At 27.6% G+C, this 10,556-nt stretch overlaps 1 protein-coding gene across 1 annotated transcript in view; it reads left to right on the forward strand.

The window, feature by feature from the left end:
- Nucleotides 1-10,141, forward strand: part of LOC130824968 (receptor-like protein 35) — an 11,401-nt gene extending 1,260 nt beyond the window's left edge. The window contains exons 4-8 of the mRNA XM_057689992.1: nt 1,150-1,502; nt 1,639-1,821; nt 3,714-3,792; nt 4,685-4,715; nt 10,047-10,141. Of these exons, the coding sequence (XP_057545975.1) occupies nt 1,150-1,502; nt 1,639-1,821; nt 3,714-3,792; nt 4,685-4,715; nt 10,047-10,141 (741 nt within the window). The remainder of the gene's footprint in view (nt 1-1,149; nt 1,503-1,638; nt 1,822-3,713; nt 3,793-4,684; nt 4,716-10,046) is intronic.
- Nucleotides 10,142-10,556: the final 415 nt, after the last annotated feature.

Raw genomic sequence — 10,556 nt, forward strand, 5'->3', positions numbered from 1 at the left:
TATTTTGTAGTAACATGTATTAATGTCTTGGCAAATTATTTTTATGAGATTTGAAATCGGTCTTAATTTATGCAACTTTGTTATTGAGTATTTATGTAAACTAGTTTTTATTCTAAATTTATATAAGATTAATTTTGTTGGGTACACTTAATTATTCTTGTATAAGTTAATGTTTTAAAATAATTAAACTTTGTTTAGTTAGTTTTAATAAAAAACAACTAGTAATAATAATTGCATCTAGTTTTATTATTAGAGTTTACATAATATTAGATTTAGTTGGGTTATAGGGTATCTTCTTAATTAAGTTTAATGGTTGGTGAAGTCTTCCTAAAATTAAAGTAGTCAATTCATAAAACCCGGATTAGTGAACACTAGGGCTTTACTATCTTGGGTACAAATAGTAAGCTAAAATAAAAGGGTTGACAGGGGATTTACGAGGGTACTATAAATCCTATAGCTGACTATTCATATAAAAGTTGTAATTAATCAATTATTAAAAATAATCTTGCGAATGACTAAGATACATGTTGCTACTATACTTTCTATTATTGATTTACACTCTTATTTACTTTACATATCTTATGTTCTTGTATTAAGCTTATTTTATTATTAAGTTCTTAGTAGTGTTATCACAACTCGTTTCCCCCCATTTTTTTTTATATTTTCTATAAAAATAAATTAGAAGTATCTTTAACTTTAGTAATCACAATCTCTGTAGATCGACCCCTATTTACCACTTACTATATTTAGCAAGTTGTAATAGGGTAAAATATAATTTAAATTTGTGCTCGTACGACAGTGTCTTACAGGTACAATCCCGAATTCCATTGTTAATTTGATCTCTCTTAGAGTGCTTTTTTTAAGTAAAAATTCTTTATCTGGTGGGATTCCTACTGATATTGGCAAACTAATTACCTTACGTACATGGATTTATCCGATAATCATATTATTGGGAGAATACCAAGTTTTGTAGGACAACTATCACAATTACAAGTCTTAATCCTTACTAATAACAACCTTAGCAGTCCACTACCTAATAGCATAGGTAAACTCTATGAACTAGAGAGAGGTTATACCTTGACTCTAATACATTTTCAGGTCCCTTACCAGAGTCTATTGGTAAACTATCTCATTTGCAATACTTAAAAGCTTGATCAAAATAAACTCAACGGACCCATACCCAAATCCATTGGTAAATTATCCCAATTGCAATATTTGGATCTTAACCATAATCAAGTCAATGGATCCATACCGGGTTCTATTGGTAACCTCTCCCAATTGAAATATTTATACCTTGATCATAATGAACTTACCAGATCTATTCCGGGTTCTATTGCTAAACTCTCACTATTGGAATATTTATACCTCAATGATAATCAACTCACTGGATCAATTCCTCTTTCTATTGGAAACCTTGTTTCTATACTTCATATGGACTTAGGACACAATAGATTGACTGGTGTGCTGCCAAATTCCATAGGAAATCTCACCCAAATCAAGAGGTTAGTCTTATAGAACAATATGATTAAAGGTAGACTCCCATCATCTATAGGGAATTTAACTGCATTAACTGAGATATTGTTTTCAAATAATCTCTTTCAAGGTCTAATTCCATCTAGCTAGTTTTGGCAATCTTAGTCACAACTCGTTTCTAGACTTGTCTAATAATCATCTAATCGGCCCTCTTCCTTCAGAAATATCCAAAGTAAAAATATTCCGTCTTGATCTATCCTATAATCCACTTGGATTAAGTATGACACCAAATTGGATGTCGAATTTAGCCCTCTACAATCTTTCATTAGCAAATACACGGACTAAAGGGTAATTGTCACAATGATCGTCTGTTGTCATTTAGAACATATAATGGTTATCGGAAATGATAATTCATTAAATCAAATAAACAAATTAATTTATTAATTAAGTTAAATATCCCAATATTGCAAAATGGTTGTTTTGTACAAAAGCATTTTTGTGGATCGCGAGATTTCAAGACAAAGTTTCTGTTTTGGAAATTACTCAGGTCGCGGCTCGCGACTTTGGTCGCGACCCGCGACTTTCGCACTGGTTTATGCAATGTTCATTTTATTCGGTTTTGTTAGTTATGCAATAACTACCTGCGGTTAATATGGTTATATTAACTGAATTATTGGGATGAAATGATTTAATATTGACATTGATTCGTGAATCGATGTTGCGGTTCATGAAGTGACATATTACTTCATGAATAGTTGTATGCTTTTCTATAAATATCGAAGGCATGTGTAAGTTATTTCTTACATGAGATGTACATGGAATATACATGCAATTTCTAATTTTTCTTTTCTTCTCTAGTACTTTACATAGAGAACTTGCAATCCTCGATTGTAAATTTCCGTTTCTTATTCCACTTAAGTTTTCTCATGTCGTTCTAAGTTCCTTGTGATAGGAATTTAGTGTAATTCTTTGTATCTCAAAAATATTTCCGGTTTATATTCCTAAGCACCGTAGTAGGGAGAAAATGATGGTTTATGAAAGAGCATCTCACCTAGAATTAATATCAAGTTCACATACAAAATCTTCTTGCTACTATGTTCAATATATGGTGTTCCCATTGATGAAGCTCACATTTGTTGTATGTAAATCAAAGGTTTGAACTTATCATATGTTTTGTAACCTACTAAGTTTATGTAACTTTATTTTATATGTTTGATTAATAAAATTAAAGTCACATTATTTTCAACAATCTAAAACATCATATTTCTAAAATAAGTATGGCAAGTCTCAAAGTTTTAACCACAAATTTTGTCAAAATCGACAATTTTGTTGGGAAAGTTTTAAAGTTTACTTATATGAAAATTACACCATGATCGGGTGATGAGATAATCGTAGAGAATTTTGAAAGGATGCATTGGTTCGATAAAAGAATGCGTTGGTTCGATAAAAGGGCACGTTGGTTCATCAAAGGATGCATTGGTTCATGGAGGGTTGTGTTGTTTATTGTTTTGATCAAGTTATGTAAGAAAGATGGACAAAGTTGCATGGTAGAGATGATATTTCTCATGTAAGTAAGTGTTGATAAAATCTACAAGTCAAGTAAGATCTTTCCTACTATTTACAATAAGTAAATTTTATTAAGTTCTCTATGTTAATTTCATATGTTTATTAATTTTAGGGATATTATCAATGGTACCCCTGTACTATAGCAAAATAACAATGGTACCCCAGCTAATTTCAATGGTACCCCCCCAAGTATATGCTAATTACAACCGTGACACTATGAATGTTTTTTTCGTTAAATGTCCGTTAGTTTCTTCTTCTTCTTCTTCCCTTTTCCTTTCCTTTTCCTACTCTCCTTCCATGGCTGCTTAGTATGGAATCTAAGAGACAGATCCTCCATTCTCCAAACCTTTAAGACGAGCTCCAGTATTAAACCCCCCAATTATCTCACCCAAAAACTTCATAATTCAAGAAAAAAAATTAAGAAAAAGCTTTCTTTAGAATACCTGTAAAAACCCAAAAAACCCCCCCCAATTAACAAAAACCCAGAAATAATGAAAGCAATTAAAGAAAGAATAATCATTCCAAAACCCAAAACCCACAAAAAATTAAGTGGCAATTAAAGATCCAAAACCCAGAAATTCAATCCTGCAAAAAAACTAAAAGTTTAAAAAAAGAGATCAAAAGAAAGATATAAGCTTTGAATACCTATTTATAAGCAATACAAATGAAAATAGACTTTCTTTAGAACGTACAAATGATTATGTTCCTTATATTGGTCGAGTTGTTCGAGAGCTTGAAATAGTAAACAATATGGTATTGAGGTGAAGCAGCCATGGAAGGAGAGAAGGAAGAGGAGAGAGAAACTAACCATGGTTAGGTCATTCGAGATTTAACGGACATTTAACGGATAAATCATTCATAGTGTTACGGTTGTAATTAGCATATACTTGGGGGGGTACCATTGAAATTAGCTGGGGTACCATTGTTATTTTGCTATAGTACAAGGGTACCATTGATAATATCCCTTAATTTTATGATAATAGAGAAGTATAATATGTCACATGTTTAAGTAAGTTTTTATATCCATGGAAATTGGTAAAGTAATTGATAATAGTTATTTGGTCATGTTTATCATTTGGTATAAATGATGATACTCCATTTTATTTATCAAAGAATTTTGATGGTTGGAAGTATAAGTAACTTACCATGATTTTATGATAATTAATTTTATCAACAAAGATGGATAGATTATGCTTTATTTTGTTTTAACAAGTATTATTTTATGCATGATACGATGATAAAAGTTCATTGTTGTTTTAAAATGCTTATCATGTAGTATTATTTTGTATCAAGTTTTGTTTTATTATAGAAAGATAATAAGTTTTATTATCAAGTTGATTATAATTGCATTAATAGTTCATAAATGGTAATATGTTAAATATTTTGGGTCTTTGTATGTTTGGTATGACAAGATAAGTTTGTTATGCAAGTTAAGCATTATGTGTTAATTATGATTGGTCATCTTTTCACCAATTTCAATAATGATTTTGTTATTGATGTGTGTTTCACCAATTGAGTGAATTGTTTTTAAAAGGTTACATGATCCACGTTTAGTTAACAATAAAGTTAATTGAAGTATAAAGCATAATATTGCAATGTTGTTCTTAACAAAAGTTTATGATGCATTATTTTGTTTCATGTGTAGAATTATTTATATGATATTGTGCATGATTCAAGTTAGTTTTTATGATATATTCTTTGTTAGTTTGTTACCTATGTTGTTTAAATTTGAACATATAAATTTTTATATGGGTAATATTGTTTTGTCATATGGTTATTTTGCCCAAGGTTATATTAATGTATTCATATTGAAAAGGATACAAAGTTTATGACATGAATAAATTTAAAGGTTTATCACGAAAGAATCATTAAAAGTAAGTTTTAATGTAAAGGTGATGTTAACAAGAATTTGAAAATCTAATAATGTTATTATATAAAGGTTAAAAGTTATCAATATTATTTTAAACTCGGAATTTTATTTATTAAAGTTGTTTGTTATGGAGGTTAAGTTCCATAATGTTTATAAGTAAAATGAGTTTACTGATGATATAAGTAATTTTATATATCAAATAAACAATAGAGACAAATTTGTCAAGTTTTATTTTGATATATATGGTTTAATCTTATATATATATATATATATACATATATATATATATACATATATATATATATATATATACATATATATATATATATATATACATATATATATATATATATATATACATATATATATATATATATATATACATATATATATATATATATATATATATATATATATATATATATATACATATATATATATATATATATATACATATATATATATATATACATATATATATATATATACATATATATATATATATATATATACATATATATATATATATATACATATATATATATATATACATATATATATATATATATATATATATATATATATATATATATATATATATATATATATACATATATATGTATATATATATATATATACATATACATATATATATATATATATATATATATATATATATATATATATATATATACATATATATATATATACATATATATATATATACATATATATATATATATATATATATATATATATATACATATATATATATATATATATATATATATATATATATATATATATATATATATATATATATATATATATATATATATATATATATATATATATATATATATATATATATATATATATATATATATATATATATATATATATATATATATATATATATATATATATATATATATATATATACATTGAAACTTATATGTTACTCTTGATCTAGACTATAAGTCATCACTTTATAATTTTAGCATGGTAATTAAAATTTCATTATATGTTATTATTTTGATTTTCAAGATGAGCATTATTTGCGTGAGTATATGTAAAGTTTTATACTAAAATTTATTTTGGAGAAAGTACTAAATCAGTTTTATTCCGGTTAATGGATATGTTAAGGTATTTTATATTGTCGAATAAACGCCAAATAAATTTGGTGTGACAATAAGAAAGAATTTAACTATTTAAGTTAAAGTTGATATTAAATGTTTTCCTTGTTTTAAAGTGTTTGTTTTTATAGAAAAGTGCTAATGATTTTGGTACAAAGGAAATTTATTTTGAATTATCTCAAGGTTCAAAATAAGGATTCATTTATATAGATTATGTTATTTATAACATCTACTATGAGTTCTATTTATTAGAACAAGGGATATCATATATCAATGGTATTTGATTATAATAATAACTGATGCAATATTTATTTGGAAATTTATTTTTAATGATAGATAGGTTTAAATACCTACAAGTTTGTACAAATGGTTATGACATATTGATCTTTTCTAGATTCATTTGCTAATATTTTGATAAAGCATGTATTTCTAAAAGAGACAAGTATAAGTTTGCTTCATTAAGGAAAAAGTTTTTCACGAAGTTTGGATTTGTTAAAGGTCTCAAAGTAAAAGTTCTTAATATTGTATTCATACTACTAATATGAAGGTTTACCCATGATTATTTATTTTGATACTTAGTATCATATAAGTTTTAAGCTTTCTAAAAAGAAAATAACTATTCATGTGTTCATCAAGGGAATAATGATTGAATTTTAGTAATTTAATCTCCAAGTAAGTATAACAATATGTTATTTATAGATTTTCATATTATATACGAAGATTGATGAACATATAATTAGGTTCAAGATATATTAAGTGGTATTATACTTAATATGATAATTGATTATTGAATTTATTTCAATAAGTTACGGAAAATACAATGATTAAATAATTGTTTGTATTTTCATATGGTATGTTGTATCATATATTTTGTAAATTATGATATATTTATTTTGGAATTGTATAAGTAAAGTTGACAAAATAATATGTCATATTCCTTCTCTGAAGTGAATGGGGGAGGTAAATGTTAAATGAATTTTAACATAAAAGTTTAAGGACTAAGAAATAAGTATTTTACATATACTAAAGGTGACGTCCAAAATTTACCCTCATATCTTCTAGTTGAAACTATTTCCTAAATATTTGGAATGATTATATAAATTGGATGTAAATTTGACTTACACAATATTCAAATTGTTATATAGTTGTCAAGTAAATTTTTACTTACAATTTAAAGTTCCTTTATACGGAAATTATTTGAAAATAGTCCAAAATGCTTATGTTGTACCATGGATTTAGTTAATCTTATAGTGGAAGTTCTTCAAGTTTGAAGAGGTACTCAAGAATGAGTTTGATTTAGTGAATTTGCCATTCTCTATGTTGATCAAAGTATACATATGTTTGTGGGGGAGGTATACCAAGTTTTGATCATCCAAGAACAAACAAAGTTTTAACTTATTCCACTATAATATTAATGTTATTTGTCATGATTTAGACAAATACGTAAACAGTATGGTTTAAAAATACTCATCTTTGTGATGTTTAAAGCCAAAGTAGTGCACAAAACAATCTAGTGTGATTGACAAGTGGCTTAAATAAAGCATTGATAGTCGAGTGTAACTTTGATAATGCTATGACATCTAATTGCATAAAAGCCGAAAATTAGGGCTTGTCAAAGAAGGGATCACATTTCTTGACTATGTGAACAAAGTTCAAAGTTAGACAAAGTATTCTTACTAAGTCTAACTAGTGGAAAAAACCTTATTTGCTGCGGTTTTGGCCCGCAGCAATAGTGATAGCAGCAAATAGCCTATTTTAAATGCTGCGGTTTAAAACCGCAGCAAAAAACTTACTATTTGCTGCGGGCTTCTTAAAAAACCGCAGCAAATAAGCATTATTTGCTGTGGGCTTTATTTGCTGCGAATGCTTTTTTTTTTTTTTTTTGCTTTTTTCGTTTAATAGTATTAAATAATCCAATAATGTACAATGTTATAAACAATGATTAATCCAATGATAATCACCAACTAACACCAATAATCACCAATAATCTCTTTGTAAACACTCGATCGTATATATAATATAATAATATGTACATACACAAATTAAAGTCCTAATAAATCGAAAGTGAATAGTGGATTCGAGTTGAGAATTTTTGTCCTTCGAATAAACATCGACATGGCAAACTATCAATCTGCAAATCCAACGAAACACAAATAAGCATTAAACCATTCCAAAAACATAATTAATTAATATCCTAGAAGTACATTAGAATACCAACTTAATCCTAAAAATAGAAAATGAATAATACATTATCAACAATCAATCACCAAGGAACTTGTTCATTCACAAACATCGCGTTCAATCTTAAATCTTTATAAACATAAAAGTAATGACACAAAAGCAACTAACCTTTTGAACCTGATTGAAGCTAAAAGAATTGTTCATTAGCTAAAAGATATGTTCTTGTATTTTATAAGTAATGTATATATATCTCATTTCATTCTGAGGTTCTTTAAATCTCTTCAGTTTCTTAGCCGATTTTCGATAAGCAAAAGTCACTATCCTACTTCCAACTTTCTACTTCACACAGATAATAAAGCAAAGCAGGTTTAATACTAGCAAAAATTATCATCACCAAATAAAGATTGATAATTAAATTACATGATTATAATCTTACATGATGTCGTTTACAAGAACAACTACCCATTGAATCATTTATACCACATATATAAGTAATTATTCACATTCAAATATACAACTACATGTATACATAAGTAAATTATTCACATTCAATCTACCCTAAAAATCCTAATTAATTAAAATTATTCACATTCAAATATTCAAGTACATACAAAAGTAAATTATTCACATTCAAATATAAAATACATAGCCTTGGTAATGAGATATGATAATTTTGTTTCTACAATAAGATTATGTAACCTACAATGAAAAACAAAATCAAAATTAGTATAAAAAAAGACTAAATCCTTATTTAAACACAATGACTTGAAAAAGAACAAGACTAGCCCGAATTTCGTGGTTTTTGAAGGAAAAACAACAATGGTGGGTTGAAGAACTTAAACAAAGATGGAGAAGGAAATTCGTGCAATGGGTGGTTATCAAAGCAACAAATTTCAAAAACACAGGAACTTGAAGAACTTAAAAAAAGTCGTGGGGTTTGGAAGATGATGAACGAAATGAAGAGAAAACACAGCAGAGTCGTATGATTTGAAAAACTTGAAGAACTTGAAGAGATCTTTCGTGGGTTTTTGAAGAAATTTTCTGAAATTGAAGAGCTTGAAGAAGAAGACAGTCGTCATCGTGGGTTTTTGAAGAAAGTTATTTTGGGGTTTTAAGTAATTGAACGTCAAAACGCGTTTTTTATATTTTTTGAACTGACTATTTGCTGCGGGCTTCTTAAAAAACTGCAGCAAATAAGCATTATTTGCCACGGTTTTAAGAAGCCCGCAACAAATAAGTGCTTATTAAACGAAATTTTTATTTTTTTTATTTTTTATTTTTTTTATACTTATTTGCTGCGGGCTTAATAAAACCGCAGCAAATAATGCTTATTTGCTGCGGGCATCAGGAAAACCGCAGCATTTGTAATATATATTTTTTTTCTTTTTTTTTTGCTATTTAATGTTGCGTCTAAGGAAAACCGCAGCAAATGACACACAGCAAATGAGGTTTTTTCCACTAGTGAGGAATTTCATGGTTTAATGAAATTGGAGTGCCCATTGTTCAACAACATGAGTGAAAACCAATTCGATGCTAGAAGAAACATCTAGTCTTGAATTCAATGTGGATTGATCCCTCATCAGATGTTGGAAAGCAACACTTAAGTGATCCTTAGTTGCTTTGTTCGTGATGTTGAAAAATGAGGCAGTAGAGTAGTGGTCCCTCGAGGTCTCCAATTTCTAGAGTTTTAAAGATCTCTAGATTAAGTGGTTTATTCACAAAAGCATGATAACCAGGAGAAGCTACCTATATAAGTTCAGGGTTTGGCCGGCTCAACGAAATCAAGGGCATACTTATGATTCCATTGAACTTATGAATAGATATGGACACATGGCCTTTAAGGTGTCACCGATGTGAGTTTAAGGAACTATTTCATGTGTACTACTCCTACAATTGGTTGGATATATTTGCTTAATTCAATCTTGAAGGACATTAAGGGATATGATCAATTGTAAAGATGCGTGGTACTAGGTGTCAATTCAATCCGGAAGGACATTGGCATTAATGCATGAAATGGGTTGGAGATTACGAATCGCGAAAGTAGAAAAGGATTATACACTCTAAATGAGGAAAGACTGTGGTCATTTAAAGTGTATAATGGTTATCAAAAATGAAAATTCATTAAATCAAATAAACAAAATAATTTATTAATTAAGTTAAATATCCCAATATTGCAAAATGGTTGTTTTGTGCAAAAGTATTTTTGCGGATCGCGAGATTTCAAGACAAAGTTTTTATTTTGGAAATTGCTCAGGTCGCTGCTCGCGACTTTCGCGCTGGTTTATGCAATGTTCGTTTTATTCGATTTTGTTAGTTATGCAATAACTATC

The sequence above is a fragment of the Amaranthus tricolor genome, chromosome 10, assembly GCF_026212465.1.
Source record: "Amaranthus tricolor cultivar Red isolate AtriRed21 chromosome 10, ASM2621246v1, whole genome shotgun sequence".
NCBI classification, from domain to species: domain Eukaryota; kingdom Viridiplantae; phylum Streptophyta; class Magnoliopsida; order Caryophyllales; family Amaranthaceae; genus Amaranthus; species Amaranthus tricolor.